Source organism: Vipera ursinii (assembly GCF_947247035.1).
Source record: "Vipera ursinii genome assembly, chromosome: 2".
NCBI lineage: Eukaryota > Metazoa > Chordata > Lepidosauria > Squamata > Viperidae > Vipera > Vipera ursinii.
This window is the reverse complement of record NC_139513.1, coordinates 172,377,352-172,399,463: the sequence shown is the minus strand read 5'-3', so window position 1 is coordinate 172,399,463 and position 22,112 is coordinate 172,377,352. Positions and strand designations below refer to the sequence as shown.

Below are 22,112 nucleotides of genomic sequence, written 5' to 3'. Positions count from 1 at the left end.
ATAAACGTTGTTAACCAATGAAAATCAGCCAACAGAGCCATTACATCATAAGAAAGACACCAATTATTCCTGTACACTCCCTTATTCCCTCCATGTGCATGGTTTTCATCCATGTACATGTTTCCCACGCTTGCATGAGCTTTCCCTGGTGCAAAAGCCGATTTCAAAAAGCAAGAAAGCAACAAGTTACATACTAAACAATTTCCCTTTGTTCCAGAACCCTTCAAAACCTTGAAGCAAGCCAGCACCCAATGCAGCTCGAGGAAATATATTGACAAGATGCCAGACTCAAGAGAGGCTGAACTAGAGACTCATTAATTATATCCTTTTTTTGCAAATGGATCTGAGGCTCAAAATTGTGATCTTTAGAGAATACCAATTATGAAGTTATTTCATTTCTATCCTGTTTTCATCCAAGAGCACAACCTGGTGCATAATTGCCTTCATCTCTTTTCCCCCACAATCCTGTGAGACAGCTTGGACCGAGAAAGGATACGTCTGCTTCTTGTCATCATTTCAAGCGTGTTGTAAAAACAAAAGCCGTAATGTTATAGATTTGTTATTTGCTGAGATTACGCCCTTTTCTTTGGTCTATGGAGCGAGTCTCTAAATTCATTTCTTAAATTTAATCACTCACAAATCCATAGCCTCACTTTTTCACTGCTAAAGTTTCCTTGTATATCATTCAATTTCTGCTTGCGAATGATTGGTTTAACTGATAATTAAAGCACCTCTGGGAGGAATTAATTTGTCCCCCCCATTCATTTATTTCCATGAGTCCAAAGGGGCGGGGACAATGCAAGACTTTCTTAACCTAGACACGGGGTAGGCAACCTCGGCTCTTTTATGACTCTTGGACTTCAACTCCCAGAATTCCTGAGCCAGCTGGCTCAGGAATTCTGGGAGTTGAAGTCCATGAGTCATAAAAGAGCCGAGGTTGCCTACCCCGGAACTAGACACGGGGGAAGGAACCAACTGAATACAACCATAGATGAATTAAAAAAAAAGACTCCACGAAACGGGGAAGCGGGGGCGGGGGGGAGAAGAGTAAACCGCGTACGCATTGGTCAGCATGACCAGTTCTAGACAAGCTCCGATTGGATACTGAGGATGCCTTCCTTAGGCTGGGTTTTCTTGATTGGAGAAGAGCGTGGTCCAATCCTCAGAATTTGTGTCGGGGTTGGCTAGTGACCTTTTCTTCTCTGTCCCGGTATTGGCTGCGTAGAGGAGACGAGCACGTTCTTTTCCCCCCCTCCCACCTGCTCACGTCTTTTTCCCGGGGCAACGTACCTTGATGATCGTAGCTAGCGCGTGAGCCGAGGAAGGGTCGCTGCTGTCACTATGAATATCCGGAATGCGCGGGTTCGAGTCTTGGGACTGGCAGAAGGGAGGGTGGGGGAGGCGGGACGGGTTCAGGAGGCGCGCTGGGGCGAGAGCGGGAAAAGGCGTCAGCCCTTTGCTTTGAGGTAAAGGCTACGTAGAGGAGGCCATTGTTCAATCCTTCTACCGCCCTACTTAATTAAGCTGAAAGAGTGGAAAGCTCTTTTTTCCCCCCCTTATTATCGCCGGGCCTTTCTTGCCGAAGGGCTTCAGTCAATCAATTCCAGATTGTTGCGGGATATTAACTGAACATTTAAAACAGGGGTCTTCAAACTTGGCCCTTTTGTGACTTGTGGACTTCAACTCCCAGAATTCCTCAGCCAGGCATGCCTGGCTGAGGAATTCTGGGAGTTGAAGTCCACAAGTCATAAAAGGGCCAAGTTTGAAGACCCCTGATTTAAAAGTTGGTTCTTCTGTTAGGTAGGCCTACCCAGGTTCTGCGTTGGTAGCCCCACAGCTGCGCTTTTCGATCCAGGGCGATCCTCGCAGGAGTTGATAGCTGCAAGGATCGGAGTGGAACCTTCCTTGGGAGGAGCAGTATATCTTTGATTGCTTAGGACTTCCTTGCAACTGATATGTCTGATCTGGCACCTGGATATCTCCTGACCAAAGTTAAATGCTGGATAAAATAGGCAGTATTTGGTATATACCAAGTAAATATCTTTTTTTTTTTACTGTTAACAGTTCATAGCTGCTGGAGACGGCCATTATTGCAATCGGTTTGATCCAAAAAGATGATTGTAATCAATGAGCAAGTTTCTGTTCCTAAAGTCAGCACTGTGGTAGGTTTAGAAAAACAAGGCCGGAAATAGACACAGCTTACTGAGCGGCCCACTTTTTGGCCCTGTGCTATATTGCCTTTGATTGCAGAAATTCCAGTCATTTATTTGAGCAGGAGCAGGCTCCTCTTGTGGGAATGAAGTGCTGCCTCTTTTTTTCTCTCTCAGTGTTTATTCCTTTTTTCACTATCAGCCCGAGGACCTGATGAACATGCAACATTGCAATCTCCTTTGCTTGCCAGAGAATTATCAGATGAAATACTATTTTTATCATGGACTCTCCTGGCCACAGGTGATTCCTTTTACATCTATATTCCTATTCTGTAACAACAATTGTGAAGAATGTGAAAGCTACAGGTTGAGCCTCATCTCAAAGGGGCCCGGTGCAAGTTTCTTCTACACAATATTTTCCTTTGTCCTGTCCTTTTTTCAGTTGGCATTGGGAACTGATACAATACAGGTAGGCCTTGACATTTACAACAGTTTGTTTAGTGGCCAAAGTTACAGTGGCACTGAAAAAAGTGACTTATGACTGTTTTTCACACTTACAACCATTGCAGCATTCCCATGGTCATGTGATCAAAATTCCCACTCAACTGCAACTCAAATTTATGATTGTTGCAGTAGCTTGGGGTCATGTGATCACTTGCAATCTTCCGCCCAGCAGAGCCAGTGAGGAAGCCAGATTCACTTAACAACTGGCAAGAAAGGTTGTAAAATGGCAAAATTCACTTAACAGCTGTTTCACTTAGCAACAGAAATTTTGAGCTCAATTGTGGTCATAGGTTGAGGACTACCTGTAGCAAGTGATGCCTCTTCAAAAAAACTAGTTTGATCCAGGCTTTCTAAGTATATATGTGTCCTCCCTTAGCTTCCATCTGCCATGTCTGCTCCAACTTTCAGGTGGCCATTGTTTTCAGTAAGCTGTGTAACATATTTTATTGATGACAATACTTTATTGAATCCTCCAAATTCCTCTTGGCTCTTTGACCATAAACACAAGTATTTTACATTTTAACCTTGGAAATTATTCTTTTATTTAGCTAGGTGTACCCTTAGTGATATGGGAATAGTTGACAGGAAGGAATTTCAAGTGAACTAATTTTATGAAAGACTACAAAAGTAATAATATATATGTGTAGAATATTTAGATTATGATTATTTAGCAAGTAATCCAAAAAAGTCAAATGTTAAGCTGGCTAGTTTGACTTCTCTATGAAAAAGCAGTAATATGGATGACTTCCTTTGGCTTCTGGATTCTTTTCCAAGGCCTTGTGTGTCTAATATCCTGGTTGCTCTTTCCAGCTCTCCTACATTGCTGAAGATGAGAATGGCAAGATTGTGGGCTATGTGCTAGCTAAAATGTGAGTATGTGTGCCCTGATTGGATGAGTTTAATGTGTGTGTACTATAAATAAACACGTTTGCAATCTTTTATGCTGTAGCAGTGAAAGGTTTCGAGCTATAGCCTACATTGTGTGTTTTTGTGTGTGTGTATTCCAATTCTAAAGTTGCATAACCTCATTTTCTTCTTACTGATGACTAGTCATGAGCTTGAAGATGGAAGGGATTTTGAGAATGAATGAAATATTGCAGGATTGCAAGGGCAGATTACAGGAGGCTCACAAAACAGTTACATTTGTTTTTTTTTTAACAATCCCCAGGTCTTCTAGGACACTCATTACAGTTTTACTAGATCTTTGTTGCTTAATAAGGAGAGCTGAAGATTTAGAGAAGAATTTATAGATAAATGGAGTGAGGTATGGAATGAAGATATATTTGATTGTATTCTAGGAGGCACTCATAAGTTAGTGTTGAGTGTGCTTCCTAGGAATAAAGGGGAAAGTTTCTTTTCTCTTACTATCTCCTTTTTTGAGGATATTTTTTCTTCTATATTTTAAAATATTTGTTTCTTTTTTTGTATTAGGTTCTTGTATTATTTGGGCTTGGTTGTTTGCTTAGGTACAGGTAATCCTCGACATACAACTGTAGCTAAGCTCAGTATTGCGGTTGTAAATTATGCCAGGTGTTAAATGGGTCACCATGTGACCATACCTGATTTTGCAAGGGTTTTTTGGTTTTTTTGGTGATGGTGGTCATTAAGTGAATGCGGTGTTTGTAATGAAGATATTGTGGTCGTCGGGTGAATTCATTGTTTATGGTGGGCATTTTTTGTTGGAAACTGGAAATATATGGATTCCAGCAAAAATTGTTGTAAATCATGGTCATGTGATCGTGAGATGCTGCAAACCGCCATTAATGCGGGCCAGTTGCCAAGTGCCCAGAATGCAGTCATGTGACTGGGTTGCCCCCCATGGCTTTTGGAACTTCAAATCCAGGTTATAAATCATCCTGGAGAGGTCTGTTGTAACTTCGAATGGTCGCTAACTGACCAGTTGTAAGTTGAGGACTACCAGTATGCAAAGTGGTCAGGATAGACCTTTTTCTGAAGGAGTTGTGCTGCTGAAAATAACATAGAAAGAAGTTAATGAAAGCAAGGGATGGCAGAGGAGAAGCAAAGAGCAGTTAAATGTTGATTTCTCACGATAATGATAATGGTTTTCAAGGCCCTACATGGCATGGGTCCGGAGTATCTTGGGGATCACCTGCTGCCGGCGTCAACTTCCCTTCGCCCTGTGCGTTCCCACAGAGAGGGCCTCCTCAGGGTGCCACCGATCAGAGAATGTCGGCTGGTGGCCCCCAGGGGGAGGGCCTTCTCTGTGGGCGCCCCGGCTTTATGGAATCAGCTGCCGGTGGAGCTCCGGATGGCACCTAACCTTCGCTCCTTCCGACGCTGTCTGAAGACCTACCTATTTGAGCAAGCCGGCCTGGCCTGATGGGGGATGTGCTGGGGTTTTTATTGGGGATTTTTATATTATTCTATTGTTTTTAGCTCGGGCTCTTATTTAATTCTTTTTTAATTTTTGTATTCTGTATTTTTTATGTGCCCTGTTCACCGCCCTGAGTCCTTCGGGAGAAGGGCGGTATACAAATATAATAAATGAAAATGAAAAATGAAATGAAATGATAAGAAATGCATTCATTTAATTGTAAACTTGCTTCCCATTAGCTAACTAAAGGATAAGGAATTGGGGGACTTCCAGTGTTACAGCTCAAGGCATCTCCCATTATTGGCTGTCCTGCTGGGAGACGACACTCTTCAGCCTGAGTTGATTTAGCACTTCAAGGGCCAATAGAGCAATTTCTAGTATTATAGCTTTTACGCAATGCAACTGGCAGAAGCATAATTTTTGTTTTGTTATGTCAGAATGAATACACTAAATAACTTTAAGCATAAAGATTTGGATCGACATGCTAGAGCTTCTATTATTATAATATATTGACAAAAGACAAGAAGAAGCTACAGGGAACTATTTCCTCATTTGACAAACTGCCATAAGGTATAATTAAGAATAACTTTGGTATAATTTAAAAGGTGAAAGAAATCAAAGAATCTGCTCTTAGTTCTTAAAGAAATCCTAAGATTCCCTTTTAAATGAGATAAGCTGAAATCCCATAATTGCTCTTGTGATGTGAAAGTCTGAAAAAGGTACAGAGTAAGGCAGAAAAAGGTACAGAGTAAGACCTCAGCTTGTATTTTAGGCACAACTCTGTTTTACCTAGATGTTTTCCCAGAAACTTGTGGCATTCATTCTTCTATCAGACATCCAGGAATTGCTGTTGACCATCTGAACCTGTGTTTTGATAAACTGTGTGTGTGTGTGTTTGACTTTTTCTTGGCTTGCAGTCTCTATGTGTGCTTTGAGCTGTGAGAAACAGATGAGTACAAAAAGAGAACAAGATGGTATTTCAGACAATCTTGCTCCTTCAAGATATGGCATGGGGTTTGGTTCATGGAGGACAAGATTTTCAAGGTTTATTAACGATCCTGGCTGTATAAGACCCCTAGCATTGGAGACAGGGTACCTATTAGTACCAGTTGCTGGGGACCACAAATGGAAGGGTGCTGGTGGCCTCATAGCCTGCCTGAGAGATTCCTGTTGACTGTGGCTTGGCTACAGTGGAAACAAAATGCTGAAATAAATGAGTCTTTGATATTGCTGCTGTTATGTTCTGAGGGCTGGGCTCTCACAGGAGCCATACGGGCGGTTATTTGATTTTTTATTTAATATACAGTCTTAAGCAGCCTTCCCAAATTGGAGCTCTGCAGTTGTATAGGGCTACACTTTCTATCCTAATGAGGGGAGTTACAGTCTCACAAATAAAAGAGACTACCAGAACCATAGTTATGGTCTGGGATTTGTGTGTGGCTGAACTAATTTTTACTATTGTTTTTAGGGAGGAAGACCCCGATGATGTCCCCCATGGACACATCACGTCTCTGGTAATATTTCTTTGTCTTCCTCTCTCTCCCCCCTCCCCCCCTTATAACTTTGAGATGGATCAGGTATTTGAACTAAGTCGAAAGCATCGGATTAAAGAGAAGGCATATCCTCTGCTGGGATCAAACTCAAATTGGGAGGTGGAATCGTTCAAAAGAAATTCTGAAATAGTTGCAGAAATGGTCCTGAGAGCCGGTCCCTGAGGCTTGACTCACTGTTGAGTAATGGCTGAGGCTCTTTTTTTCTCTGTGAGTGCAATTGCACAGAAAGAAGTTTAATTGCTGACAATCAAGTTAGTACCCGATGGACCTCCTTGATAGATAATGGAGGTTTGTTAGGTAAGATCACTATGATCTGCAGCCATATTTGTACCTTAGTATGATGCCGGCAAATGCCTCCCCCTAATAAGGATAAGCTTAGACACGAGTGGTATCAGGATCCTATACTGAGTTAGATCAGTTTGTAAAATCTTCTATCGGCTTTCTTTCTTTTTTTTATGAAATAAGCAATAATCTCCATTGCTGTTCCTCTTTTGGTAGGCAGTCAAGCGTTCCCACCGTCGCTTAGGGCTGGCTCAAAAGCTAATGGACCAGGCTTCCCGAGCCATGATTGAGAACTTCAATGCTAAGTATGTCTCACTGCATGTTCGCAAGAGGTGAGTTTTCCTGTTGCCTGTCAGATTTATTTGTAGTACCCTTCTTAAAAAAGGCAAACCCACATTTTTACCATATTTATTTTATTTTAATCCCATTTATATCCCGCCCTTCTCCGAAGACTCAGGGCGGCTTACAATCTAAAGCACAATGTGCTTAGCAATATAATTGCAATTGTGTTCAGAAAGGTAGGGCTTCCATTTTTTTATCACCTCTCCCAACATCTGAAGATTTTAGAACGAGTGACTCGCACAAAATCCGTGCATTCTGTTCATTTGGACATTGTCAAATTGGATAAGAGCTTCCTACATAAATTCAGTATTTGCGGAGAGACATGTCTGAACAAACTGACATGCAGATACGGTTGTGGCATAACTCTGTGAGTAACATCACAATAGTCTGTCTGCACTCTCTCTTCCATGGTCTTCAGGAGACCATCTGTCTTTTACCACTATGTTGTTTTTAACTCCATGCCATTACTATTTTCAGTAGAATTTGAATTATTTGGATTCAGTGCTTGTTCTTGGCATGCTCTGACCACACTGGCATTTGTGGCTCTCGATACTTAAATTGGATATAAATGTAATATCCACCAAAAGATTGATATAGGTTGAAAGAGCTCTGTTCTCCTTAGATGTGGCCATAAAAGAGGAAAAAGAATTGGGAGTTGGTGGATAGATACATGGAAAACTTTGTCTCTATTACGTAAGCAAAACTTTGCTGGATTATGCCAGGACCCATTCAGTCCAGCATTTTGGGTTACACACTGTGTATGAAGGTGAACAGCAGGGATAAGAGATCACCAGTTAGCTTCTAAGCAGCTTACATTTAAGGTATGTTTCCTGTAATTGAGTGAATAGTAAGCTTCGTGACTAGTAGCTATTAATAGATCAGTTCTGTGTAAATGTTAGTTCTCTTTTAAAACCATCTGCATTTGTCACTAATGTCTCATCTGAGAGCAGCAATTTCAAATTTTAATAATAGCAGTAAAAAGAAATAACTTACAAGACCCATTTTATGGGTCTTGCATGTCCCTACCTTTAGTTTCTGTGGATGATTTCAGGTTCATGATGATCTTAATCCAAAAACTGGGATCAGTCCAATTTTGTCATTTTTCTTGATTTACATAACTTGTATTTTTTTCTCTTCCATTTTTCAGTAATCGAGCTGCACTACACCTCTATTCCAACACGCTCAATTTCCAGTGAGTACCACAAGAGTGGGAGGGGCATGGTCAAAGAGTTCTTTGATGTTAGAACATTGTTGGAAATGGGACTTTTTCATCTTTTAACTGGATTGCAAAAGACACTGAGTAGCTCTGAAGGGGTAAGAGTCTGTCAGACTAATTACTTTGCAAACTTGTGAATTCCTTGTGCTCTCATAGGAATGAGAGTATGTGGGACTATATGGGATGGGAATTACAGGAGATATAATACATATTAAAAATAGCAGATATTCTATATTTTTAACATGGTTGATCCCATGCAAAGACTTTGCTTAGGAGAAGGTTTTATTTGGGCAATACCCTGATCTCTTTATGTATACCTGAACATGCATCTTTGTTTGTTTTGTAGTACTAACAGGAATTGTATGGATTAAAATACCTGGATTTCTAAAAACCAGGGCTTTTTAGTGCTGAGAAAACAACACAAACAAGGGACAACTCTTAAAATAAGCATCATCCTAAAACCTGCCAAACATATTTTTCTCACTGCCTGAAAACACTTGCTGTCTGAACATTTGTAAATCTTCTCAACGAGTATTACTGTCTAATCCAGTGTTGGCAAACCTTTTAGAGACTGAGTGCCCAAACTGCAACCCAAAGCCCACTTATTTATCGCAAAGTGCCAACACAGCAATTTAACCGGAATACAAAGGTTTTAGTTTAGGGAAAAAACCCCTCATACATTAACATCTTTTGTCTTAAAAGAAAAACACAATAACAAAGCTTTCACTGATACAAACAACTTTTTATTGAAAGGTAAAAGTTTGCCTTTGGCATGCTTTTGAACAATTAATGTGGTTTTTGCTGTTGTATGCATGCTGATAATTTGTCTAACCTTGGGTTATACTTTGTAAGTTTGAGAGCAACACATGCAGCACTCAGGTCATCTGTTAGTCTGTTTCTGGTGTCAGATTTGATATAATTTAAAGCTGAAAACAGCTGCTCACAAGCATAAGATGATCCAAACAAAGTAAGAAAAGCAGTCCCGAGTGATTTCATTGAGTTAAACTTATTTGGCAGAGAATTCCACACTTTAAGGATTTCATTTTCAGAATTAACTGTGCTGTCCTTTCTCATCCTTGTTTTTGCAGGATTGCTCTCAATAAGAGCAAAGCTCCATTTTCGTCAGGAAGAGGCTTGGGAAATGGCTTTTTTCCTGGCGAAAACAAGCCTCCGAGCCCTGATGCTGGCGGAGTGAGGCAGCAGAGGCCAGAGTCCTGTCTACCCTCGCTTTCCCAAAGCCTCCCTTCACTAACCTTTTCCGCTCTGTTATCCACTACCGTGTGCAGGGCAACAAAGGAAGCTGTGGGTCTACCAGTTAAAAAAAAAGTTCAACCAGACCTTACAACTTTGCAAGTTCCTTTTATTTCGTGAGGTTGGAAGGTCAGATTGATCTTTTTTTTTTTAGTCCCACAAACTTCTTCTGTTGCCCTGCATATGGAGCCAAAGCGTGTCTCACTTATTGAGAGCAATCCTGCGAAAACAAGGATGAGAAAAAACTTTATCCCAATGGAGATCTGGCAGAGACTGCAAGCTCTTTGGCTAAGTTTTCACAGGAAAAAGCCATTTCTCAAGCCCCTTCCTAGCCAAAACAAGCCTCTGGAGCGAGCACGCCTCGCTCTTCTTAACAGCAATCCTGTGCTTGCTCTGGAGGTTTGTTTTGGCTAGGAAGGGGCTTGAGAAATGGCTTTTTTCCTGCAAAATCTTAGCCAAAGAGCAAGGCGCGCATACCCACAGAAAGGGCTCTGAGTGCCCTCTGGCACGCATGCCGTAAGTTTGCCACAACTGGTCTAGTCATTCACCTTTTGAATATTCCAAGCAGATAAATGCTTTCTCTCAGTAATACTTAAAACAACCCTGTAGTGTAGCCCAGAATTTTCTATTATAGGAAGGAGTCTGAGCTTGTAAGAAGAGCACATTGTGTTTGAGTACATGACTATAAACCTGGGGCTTTGCAGCTTATATTTCTCTGTATTCTGTTGTTCTGACTGAGCAGAGAGGAGAGATTATGGAAACTTGCTTTTTTTTTTTCTAAAGAGGAAACACGTTTGTTCTTTCCCATAGGATCAGTGAAGTAGAGCCTAAATACTATGCTGATGGGGAGGATGCATATGCTATGAAGCGTGATTTAACACAGATGGCAGAGGAGGTGAGCACAGATTCTCTTGATGGATACATGCTGGACAACATGGCCTTGTTATCCTAAAGTCTGAGACTGCTGTTGCTAGTTACAGTGGCCCTGCCACGCAATTCAGAATCACCAACTCGTGCAGATACGGATGGGTAGCCAGCCTGCCTTCTGGCAGGAACAAAAGATTTATTAAAAATCAGAACAAATGCTGAGCTAAATTTGCCTTGATGACAGCCCAAATGCCTCTGAATAAGCTATTCCTTGATAGTCAGATTCTCAATAATCTGAAAATGAGCCGAACAATCTAGAAAGGGACATTTGCATGAAAGCTGTAGCATCTAGCTGTTTTTCTTTCACCTTGAGCTATATTTGATATATTTTGGAAATGCCTTACTGGTTTGTAAAAATGGTTAAGGGCTCCCTAGAGTTGATTTTTATTTCTGTTGACTAAAGGGAAGCATTCATGCAGGTTGTTTGCTAATAATAGCACAGGTAGACATATGACCACAGTTGAGCCCCAAATTTCTGTTGTTAAACAACAGTTGCTAAATGAGTCTTGCCCCATTGTATGACTTTTCTTGCCACAGTTAAATGAATCGTTACAGTTGTTAAGCTAGTAACATAGTTAAGTGAATCTGGTTTCCCCTTTGTCTTTGCTTGTCAGACGATTGCAAAAGATAATCACATCAGACCAGGAAACTTCAACGGTCATAAATATGAGTCAGTTGTCAGGCATCTGAATTTTGATCACATGACCACGGGAATGCTGCCGTCATAAATATGAAAACGGTTATAAGTCACTTCTTTCAGTGCTGTTGTAACTTCTAATGGTCACTAAATGAATAGTTGTAAGTCGAGGACTACCGGTAGTGGATTTTATTCAGGATAGTTTTTTTTTTCAACTTTGGTGTATACACTGAGAAAGCTTTGGGATTTCTCAGACATGTGCTAACCGTGACCAATCTTGCTTTGCACTTTGTAATACCAGGCAAAGTTAGTCTTGACTTAGAATCTAAAACGACAAAGAGACATGTGGCACCTTAAAGGCTAACAAAACTATTGTGGCATAAACATTTGTGATCTATAGTATCCTATTAAAGAAGCAGAATCATGCACAGTGTTTCATCTCAGTTTTTTATTCTGTCTTGTTAAAATGGGGAAGGAAAACCATGTCATGTTTTGTTTTGCCCCTCTTGCTATTAGGGGAACTAAGGCCAAACGATTGACCTTAGACCAGCACATCTGCGCATCCGTCATCAAGTTTTTTTAGAACCTTACCATGCGTTTCTGTGAAAATGCTGACTGGCTGCAGAATTGTAAACAGGAACAAATAACATTGAAAGCAGTCTCCATGGCTGCTTCTCAGATTTTGGCATTCTGTTTATCCTGAAGTATACCATAACAAGATTACCCCTGGAGGCAACATGAGGTTATTAATAATATGGATGTATTTTTTGTTGCTGATTCCATGTGTCTTACGAACTGTATAATCATACCTCTCTAATGCCATGCTTGGATAGAACACTGTACTCAAACAAGCATCTCTTCTTGACAGCTGCGGAGGCAGGTGGAATTGAAAGAGAAGGGAAAGCATTCTGTGCTGGGCTCCATTGAGAACAAGGGCGGTGATCACAAGACTAACCATGTGGGTGACTGTTGCCGGGATGACAGATGCCCAGGGACCCTTGTGGGCACTGGACCTGGAGCTGAAGACAGTGGGGACAGCAAGGACGTCAGTGAGGTCAGTGAGGCTACAGAGAGCACAGATGTCAAGGACAGCTCAGAGGCCTCCGACTCTGCCTCCTAGCAAGGTCTTTGGCTGTGTTTGTCAAAAGAGTAAAAAACTCTTTATCAGAGGGGATGGATCGTGGTTCGTTTTTGATGCATGATAAACAAAGAAAACCCGAAGCATATCTTCTACTGTTAACCTTTTTAATTACAAAGAAACTTATAAAAACACAGAAAAGACTCCTGCCTACATGTCTATCTTCCCAAAGAAGAGAAAAAAGAAAGTAACTTTTTCTTTAGGCATGCACACACAGTAGTAAACTGGCTGAACATGAGACACACCATGGTTACAATGATAAGATAACAAGACTGCTTGCAAAGTACAAAACCATAACTTGCTTTACTGAGAAAACAGAAAAACGCAGTGACATCCCCTTCTTTTGTCAGTAAAGCAAAACTCAGATAAGACACATCTTGCGCAGATACTCGTGCTGGGCTGCAGGAAGTGGCTTGTTCAGCATATCAGCAATCTGATTATGTGTAGGCACATACTGTAATTTAACAAAACCTTGTTTAACTACTTGTCTTATATTTTGATAACGGATGTCAATGTGTCTAGACCTAGAACCTGTAAAACGATTCTCAGATATATAAACCACAGATTCGTTGTCTTCCATCACAGTGATCGGTCGAATCGGCTGTGTCCAAATATCTGTGACTAAAGCATCAAACCACGTTAGAGAATTACATGCATCTGAAACACAAGCATATTCAGCTTCAGTAGATGAACAAGAAACAAAATTCTGTTTACGCACATGCCAGTAAACAGGACATCCATTTTAAAACAACATATAACCTGAAGTACTTTTACGTGATTTCTTATCACTTGCCCAGTCGGAATCTGCATAACAACATAACTCTGCATAGTCAGTATGTGTCGGTTCTAACAATAACTTCATGTTTTTAGTGTGCTTTAAGTATCTCAATAATTTTTTAACACATGTCCAATGTAACTGTTTTGCCTTGCCTACGTGTCGTGATAGGAGATTAACACTAAGTGCAATGTCGGGTCTAGTCCAACTACTAATATACAGCAGTGACCCAATGACTGAGCGATAAAGTGTTTGATCCTCGAACTCAGGACTTGGTTCATGTGCCAAGTTGTGAAAATCGGTTTGCATGGGTATACTCACTGGTTTAGCATCCTCCATGTTGCAGTGATGCAATAGTTGTTAAATCTTACCTTCTTGTGTGAGACTGAACCCCTTCTGAGTTTTGACAACTTGAACACCCAAATAAGTGTTAATATATCCTAAAGATTTCAATGTGAAAAACTTTTATAAAGCTTTAGCAAAAAACTCACTCATCTGCTTATTTGGACCAATATAAACAATATCATCAACATAAACAAGAACTATCTCATACCTATTATCAGATCTTTTAGTAAACATGCATTCATCTGTTTCGGACTTAATAAAGCACATTGAATTTAGCTTGTCAGAAAGACATAAGTACCACATTAAACCAGACTGTTTCAGACCATAAAGACTTTTGTATAGAAACCAAGTATCCCCTTCCTGTTGTCGGAAACCTGGAGGACCTTTCACATAGATTTCTTCATCAAGATCAGTGTGTAGATAAGCCGTTTCAACATCAAACTGGAAAACTTCTAAACCAAGGATAGTTGCAGTGGCTAAGGCGTTTTTCACACTCTCAGTCCGCACTGTGGGTGAATAAGTATTTGTATAGTCCTCAGGATAACGTTGAGAAAAACCCTGGGCTACAAGTCTGGCCTTATACAACAACTCACCATTTGGCTTCTTTTTAATTCTGTAGACCCATTGAGTGCCAATAACTTTCTTGTTTGCTGGAGGGCTTGCAGGGTTAAACACTTGAAGTTTCTTTAAGACTGTCCATTTCAGCCTGCATTGCCTCAAACCATTTATCTTGCTCTGATTCAGGAAGATGTTTGATTTGTGTGAACTTCTCAGGAGGAAGTGTAACATTACAAATCAAAGGTAAAGGTGCTTTCGTTACTTGCTACGAATACCGTTTTGGAGGAATTCCCTTTGTGGTCCTCTTGGAACGTCTCGGAACAACCGTCCATTCTTCTTCCATTTTGTCCTCGTCTTCATCATTGTCGCCAGCGGCAGCATCGGCAGCTTGCAAAGACGTAACAGTAGGTTGAGAAGAACTCGTGGAAGGAACATTCGCCTGTGAATCTTGATCATCAGGCTGCGTGGCATTAGCAGCATCATCTCTAGGAAAATAAACTTCAGGATCATTAGAATGAATCCTGGACCAGTCAGCATCTTCCTCAAAAGTAGCGGATTGTGAAATCACTATGACATGATGAGAGTCAATATATTTGCTCCATTTTGAATTATCATCAATACCCATAAATCTCATTCTTTTTGCTGCAGGACCCCCTTTCTTTCTTTGAGCTAAAGGAATATTCACCATAGCGTATGAACCAAAAATATGGAGATGCGTGAGATCAGGCTTGTGTTCATATAACATGAAATAAGGGGTCTGATTTATTACACTATTCCAAGTACGGTTGATTATATGATTAGCATATTTAATAGCCTCACCCCAGTATGGGAGACTGAGGTTAGCATCCTCAAGTAGGCAACGCATCATTGTTTGCAGAACCCCGTTTCTACGTTCTGCCACTCCATTCTCAGCCGGAGTGTAGGAAGCTGAGGTCTGGTGTAGTATGCCATTCTTACGCATCCAGTCCTGAAAACGCTGAGACATGAATTCAGCACCGCGATCACTCTGAATTCTGGCGATGCTAACTTCGTATTGGGTATATACAAGATTGGCAAAATCTTTAGAGATCTGAAAGGTCTCAGATTTTTCTCTCATAGGAAATACATATCCATATCTAGAGTAATTATCAACAATTGTCAAGAAATATATTTTGCCACCAATTGTTGGTGTAAAAGGACCCACTATGTCAGTGTGTACCAAATCAAAAATGCGTGTTGACAGGCGTGTAGCGCGTTTTGGAATTGCTGCTGCTTTGGATTTGGATTTCTTGCAGACAGCACAATCCAAGAACACCTTACACCCCTTTAGATCCAAACCTCTTGCGAACTCTGGCATCTTCTTCAGAACACAGAAACTGGCATGACCCAATCTTCTATGCCACTTATGAATACACCTGTAATGCAAAGGTTTACCTGTTAGTGAATTCTCAACATTAGCATGTTTATTAGGAACCTCAGGCTTGCCGTGAGCAACCTGTGTCTTATGTGTCTTCCTGTTGGCTTTAGGAGCTTTTGAAAAGGTAACAGGATCTCTCACTGGGCCATCTCACTGGGCCTGCACTCCCGCTTTTTGGATCCTGTATACTTGCCTGCTCTTGCTGCTTAGACTTTGGCTTTAAGTAATAAACACCACCAATCAACATGGTTTCAGCATCAATATCTCCGTCTTTAACTACATAACTTGCCTTTTCAAGATGATGAACCTGGAATTTTGACACCCTAGACAAATGACTAAGCAAATTGCTATTAGTTGAGGGTACATAATAAACATCAGAAATGTATGCATCGAGCTCTTCAATATAAACAGTTCCTTTTCCCTTGACCTGAACAGGATGATTTGAAAAAGAGTAAAGTTTACGAAGTTCAGGTTCAGGCTTGTGCATCTCTGTATAAAGCTTTTTTCTATAGGTAACATGTAAAGCTGCTCCACTGTCCAAAGTCCAAAGAAGTCGTCTGTCGTACTCTGGTTGAGATTGTGGATCGTTGGTTAAAGCCAATGTCGCAAGTGGAGCTTGCAGATCACGCCTGAGACCATGACCACAACCTCTGCCTCCTCTGGAATCTGTTCCTCTGGGCTGGTACGTGGCGGGCGCTGAAAATCGTTGGGGACAATCCCGGGTGGCATGTCCCACACGATTGCAGATGTAACATCTTGGCATCCTTGGAACGTAGGCTCTTTCACGGAAGGGACGCCTCGCTGGAGCTCTTGATGCAGGTGGTCCTCTCAAATGTGGCGCGGCTTGCATAAGTGCCTCTTCGGTTAAAATTCTGCATACATGATCCACTGTGCATTGAACAATGGGCACTTGATTAATCTTGGTAATAGCATCTTTCCATTCATAGTTCAGTGAGTTAATAATAATGCTGATCATTTGAAAGTCATCAATAGGATAGCCATTTTCACCCAGTTCTCTTCTTATTCCTTTCATTTTAGTTAAGTGTTCTCCAATATGTTCACCAGGTTTTAATTTAGAGCCATGGAACTGGGACAAAAGCAAACATGTAGACTCAATTGACATAAGCCGATAACATGCTTCTAATTGAGTCCAAATTTGTTGAGCAGCTGCATCTTGTGAAAATGTAAGCTGCAATTCAGTGTCCATTGACATCAATAATGTTGTGCATGCTTTATTATTCAAGTCCCACATATCGGGAGTCCATGGCTGGTCAGGAGGATCAAATACTATGCCATGAGTAACTTCTCTGCGAAGCAAAAGTCCAACTTCACTGACCCATGCCCTGTAATTTTGTCCTGATTGCTTCAATTTTGAATCACCAGCCAGTGGTACAATAGGAGATGCCTGTTGAGGAACATGCATTTGAGGTACTGGCTGTGCAGGTTGTGCCATCCGGACTTGACCTGCAGGAGGCACCAGTAGCGCCTGTGCCAAGAATTGGGGCAGATGCATTGGGACTGCCGCTGGTACTGGTGCTGGCTGTGGTTGCACTTGAGCCGCAATTCCACTCTGGCCAGCAGGAGGCACTGGCGCTTGAGCTGCTACATTAAGTTGGCCTGCAGTTGGCACTGGCCTTTGTATTTGAGAACCCAGTGGTAACTGCACTTGGGCTGACTGTTGCTGTACTCTATCTGGGACAGGAACCTGGCTAGTAGCAGTATTAACAGGAATTCTAGCATCATCAGCTTGGAGCAATGATTGATGAATAGACATCTGTGAAAACGCATTTTGCATTCTCTTAATTTGTTCTTGCATTCCATATAATAAGTCATTTCTATCTTGTAAAACAAATTCACCAGCAGATGGTGCTATAACATTAGATTCAGGCAGCACTGTAGCCTTGGGTGCCATTCGAATTTCCTGTTGCCCTTCTTCTAACAACACCCACTGGTGGGTGTGGCTTTGCCTTGGGAGAAGAAAGCAATATGGCTGACTCTGGGCTTTGCATAACAGTAGATTCCCTCTCGTGCTGTTTAATCATTGAGGCATATGCTTTAGCCTGTTGTAGCCTTTGCTCGAAAACCTCAATTTGTTCAAAAAAACTTTTCTCAGGGGTACAAGGAGAATAAAACATTACATCCTGCCCATATTCAGCATGAGCTCCGTGAGTGAAAATGTTCTGAGACGGCTGCATTAGAGCTTGTAAAAATAGAAGACGGTGTAACTGACCTTAAATCTTCTTCTCCAAGACCTGTGGCAGAAGCAAGTAAAATCTGTTCTTCGTCAGACTCTTCAGACTCCTTTCTGTCTTCCTTTGGCATCGGCATTTTCAGTAAATTGAGGACAGCGTAAATCAGCTGAACTAACTAATTTATCAGCATCAAAAATAAACCAAACGCTGCTACCATGTCAAAAGAGTAAAAAACTCTATCAGAGGGGATGGATCGTGGTTCATTTTTGATGCATGATAAACAAAGAAAACCCGAAGCATGTCTTCTACTGTTAACCTTTTTAATTACAAAGAAACTTATAAAAACACAGAAAAGACTCCTGCCTACATGTCTGTCTTCCCAGAGAGCACAAAGAAGAGGAAAAAGAAAGTAACTTTTTCTTTAGGCATGCACACACAGTAGTAAACTGGCTGAACATGAGACACTCACCATGGTTACAATGATAAGATAACAAGACTGCTTGCAAAATACAAAACCATAACTTGCTTTACTGAGAAAACAGAAAAACGCAGTGACAGTGTTCTTCACTTTCCAGCGATTGGACTCCTGTCCTGTCCTTGGCCAGGGGTTGGACCACTACAGATGGTTTGGAAATAAAACTTTTGGAACCAGGTGTCTTGTGTCGTGGCTTGTGAAGTAGAAGTCGCCTTGAAAGCTGTGGGTGTGTATATGTGTCTGCCTTGGGACATTCCCTATCCCCGTGGTGGCGAACCTATGGCACACGTGCCACAAGTGGCACACAGAGCCCTCTCTGGGTATGTGTGCTGTTGTCCCAGTCCTAGGCCTTCAGCTGGGTTTTATAAAATCTTTTCGCTTTAGGCCTCTGCCACCGTGTGCAAGGAAAAAAAAAAGTTCAATCAATCAGTTTCAACTTCTTGCAGGAAAAAAAAAATCTTGCAAAGTTGGAATTGATTGATTGAACTTTTTAGTTCCATCCAGTCTGCCGTTACCACTGCAGCCACACCTACCCAATGGGCCACGCCCACCCGGCACCCAACAATACATGAGTGGGTTTTGGGTTGCAGTTTGGGCACTCGGTCTCTAAAAGGTTCGACATCACTGCCCTATCCCCCTTTCTTCTTCTCTAGTTAAATCAATCCCTCTAGTCAAGGGTTGCCACCTTTTATAGTAGTTATTGCCATTTGTTGCCAGAGTCTCCTCATGGTGGGAGGGTGGCAAATTTAATAAATTTAAAAACTTGCAGAGGTGAGTGAAAAAGGACTTGTGCAAATTCTTCTGCTATCTTAGTGTATGCATCTTTCACCAGTGGAAAAGCTTTCAGCTGCATGGTGGGCAGTGGGTAAAAAACATTTGCAGGAAATGGGATTAAAAAGGTGCAATAGGGCAGGGGTCAGCAACCTGAAACAGTGAAAGAGCCACTCGGAACCGGTTCCCTCACAAAAGGAAAAACTGGGAGCCGCAAAAAATTGTGTGCATATGCGCGTACATGCGTGCATGCGCAGAACAGGGTTTGACTGAAGAGTGGAGCCAAGGCGAGATATGCACCTACCCTGCATATTTGAATTGATTGGTTGAACTTTTTTAGTCCCACTTTTTTTTTTTGGACTGCACATGGCAGAGGACTGGGAGCCGCAGGAGACGTCTGAAAGAGCCGCATGCGGCTCCGGAGCCGCGGGTTGCAGACCTGTGCAATAGGGATTACCCTATTGCAAGTAGACACCTAAAGGATAGGGGCCAGTGCTTACAGTAAGGTGGGTGGGGTGAGTGGGAGGTCAGCTTTGTATATGTCCCACAGATGGGATTCAGAAGTAGGGTAAATCTTCAAAATGAAATAGAACATTTAAATTGGGCCAGAAAATTGGACACACAAAATAGAGAGGTACTCACCTGGAATATTCTGTTTGCATTAATTTTGGGAGTTGAAGCTAAGATGACGTCCAATTCATCAGTCACCAAAACATGGATTCAGTTTAGAAGAACTTAGAACCAGAAAATACAAATGTGCTGTTTTTTTCTAAACAAAATAGCTACAGCAAACTCTAGTGCAATTAAACGAGCTAGAGTTGGGCCAGTCATATAGTATTCACATGATGAGGGTACACCTTGTGTTCAGTGGTGGGATCCAGATACCTGAATAAACAGTTCTCTGCATGGATGCAGGCCTGGGCCTCCAAGGCCTAGAATGGACTTCCGGAAGTGACATCCACACACTTCCTGTGAGCTGTTCTAGGCCTGGGAAGCCTCCTTCAGGACTCCGAGGCCTCAAATGGACTTCCAGAAGCAGGGTGGGTTCAGCCGGTTGTCCGAACTCAACAAAATTTAGCTAACGGTTCTACCGCACCGGTGCAAACCGGCTGAATCCCACCACTGCTTATGTTGCATTCTCACTACATACCAGTGTCCCCATGGTTACCAATCCAAATATGTGTAATGACCCTGCTATTGTCATTCCTTAGTTGCTCACATCCTTCATTACAACAGCTTTGGTGTATATAAAAGAGGGGAGAAAACATAAACATTACAGCATTAAACTACTCAAGCATCAGGCTAGAAACCAGGAGACCATGAGTTCTAGTCCTGTTAGACACAAAACCAGCTGGGTGACCTTGAGGCAGTCACTCTCATTACCCTAGGAAGTAGGCAATGGCATACACTTCTAAAATCTCACAAGTGAACTGCAGGGCACAGTTCCCCAATCTTTTCAGCTTTGTGGACCGGTGGGAGAGGGGATGGTTCTGTGCGAGTGGCGGGCAAGTGAGCATGCATGCAGCTCCATTTGCATGAGCAGGGGGCATGTGTGCCTGCCGCTTGAGCAAATGGGATGCACACGCTTGTCTGTGGGTGTGCGCATGTGCTCACCTGCCATTTCTGTGGCCCAGTTCTGAATGGCTAAAGGCCCTGAGGTGGGCCACGACCCAGGGGTTGGGGACCCCTGCTCTAGGGGACTTGTCCAGGCAGTCACCAGGAGTCAGGACTGATAAAGTCACCACCACCAAAAGAAAAAGGACCTCCATCAAAGGGGTGTGGTGGGGCTACAGACAGGTTTTCTACACAACTGTTCGCAATCTGGAGAGGAATACAAGCTTGAGAAGGACCTTGGAGATTAGCCTCTTCTTTGGAAGAGAGATACGAAAATTTGAAAAAAGGAACAATGTTAAGCATTTATAGTAATTTAAAAAAGCAGCGATGTCATGAGTAAAGTGGATGAGAGAGAAATAGCTGGAATTGAACCCATCCATTCAAAACTCCCTTCAATCACTGCAATAGATGGAGGTAAGGCAGCACATAAAACATTTGTATCTTCTCACAACTCCAGATACTGTAGGTCAGGAGAGCCCAGAGGCTGCAGGAACAATGTGAAACAGATTCTGCCTATTGGATGTCCTGAATTCTATGAAATGAAAAAAAAGGAATGCTAGGTATGCTACCTTAAGCTCCTTGTCTAAAGGAACAAAGATGGCCTGTGAAGAAAAGTCTTGATTGATAGCTGGTATAATCTTTTCTGGAGATCTGAACAAATTCTTTTTTATAATGTGTTCAAAATCTTTTATACAGGGAAGTTTTCATAGCTACCTACAGAATTCAGTGGTATTATTCAAATGTATTCGAACTAATTCTTTCCACAGAATCTTATCCCAATTATTCCTTTAAAATGCTAATTTGCAAGTACTCTTATTTTCAGTGGTACATTTCCACATGAAATGTAAGAGTACATTTACTATTCAACTATTTGATAAATAATTCCAGGTTATTTTACGAAGACGGATGTTTACAGATTAAACTAGTGTGGTTTCATCTGAATGGCTTGGACACACCTGGAAATCTAGTAATAATAGCTGCCTAAATTCCAGTTCAAGAGACCTATTTACTCTATATTCCAAACAGTGAAAACTCAGGAGCACAGAATAATCCTGGATCTTTCATGGAGCATCTTGCTGAGCCTGGGGATTCTTCAGAAGGAGGTTCGAAATAGGCCTGGAATCGATAAAGAAAAGAAATATCCCTACTGATGTTGAGCAGCAACATAACCCATAAACCAGGGGTCTTCAAACTTGGCCCTTTTATGACTTGTGGACTTCAACTCCCAGAATTCCTCAGCCAGCAAAGCTGGCTTAGGAATTCTGGGAGTTGAAGTCCACAAGTCATAAAAGGGCCAAGTTTGAAGACCCCTGCCATAAACAATCCAACGTTGCTTAGTTATGCCTCTGCTTCAGATATCCAGGGTCGCGCTTCGGTTTTGCACCTTCAAGGCAAAATGGTGGATGACAGATAACCGAAAGAGAGAGAGAGAGAGATTAAACGGCGAGATTCTCCTTCTAGTGTGGCCACATGAAAGGTTGGCTTGACACGCCCTCTTTTGACCGAGACGGAAAGGCCACCGAACGTTCGGTAGCTAAACGTTCCACGGGTTCTTCCTTCTCAATATCTGATTGGCTGTAGGGGGAATTCGCTCTTAAGGTCTATCGGCAGCGGGTTCGCTCGGGATCTTTCCCCCCCCCTCTCTGACGCC

General features: G+C 41.9%; 1 protein-coding gene across 5 annotated transcripts; it reads left to right on the top strand.

Annotated features, from left to right (window-relative positions):
• The first annotated feature begins 1,198 nt into the window (after window positions 1–1,198).
• On the top strand, window positions 1,199–12,478 carry NAA10 (N-alpha-acetyltransferase 10, NatA catalytic subunit). 5 transcript variants are annotated; one of them, XM_083353068.1, is made up of 9 exons: window positions 1,199–1,362; window positions 2,353–2,451; window positions 2,593–2,619; window positions 3,465–3,523; window positions 6,458–6,503; window positions 7,041–7,156; window positions 8,314–8,358; window positions 10,444–10,528; window positions 12,066–12,478. In XM_083353068.1, the coding sequence occupies exons 1-9, from the start codon at window positions 1,342–1,344 to the stop codon at window positions 12,315–12,317; spliced, it is 750 nt and encodes a 249-aa protein (XP_083209194.1). In that variant the 5' UTR covers window positions 1,199–1,341; the 3' UTR covers window positions 12,318–12,478. The 5 variants fall into 5 exon arrangements, with proteins under 5 accessions (XP_083209194.1, XP_083209195.1, XP_083209196.1 ...); XM_083353066.1 differs by lacking the exon at window positions 1,199–1,362 and adding an exon at window positions 1,742–2,162; XM_083353069.1 differs by lacking the exon at window positions 2,593–2,619 and having other exon boundaries at window positions 1,200–1,362.
• The last annotated feature ends 9,634 nt before the right edge of the window (window positions 12,479–22,112 follow it).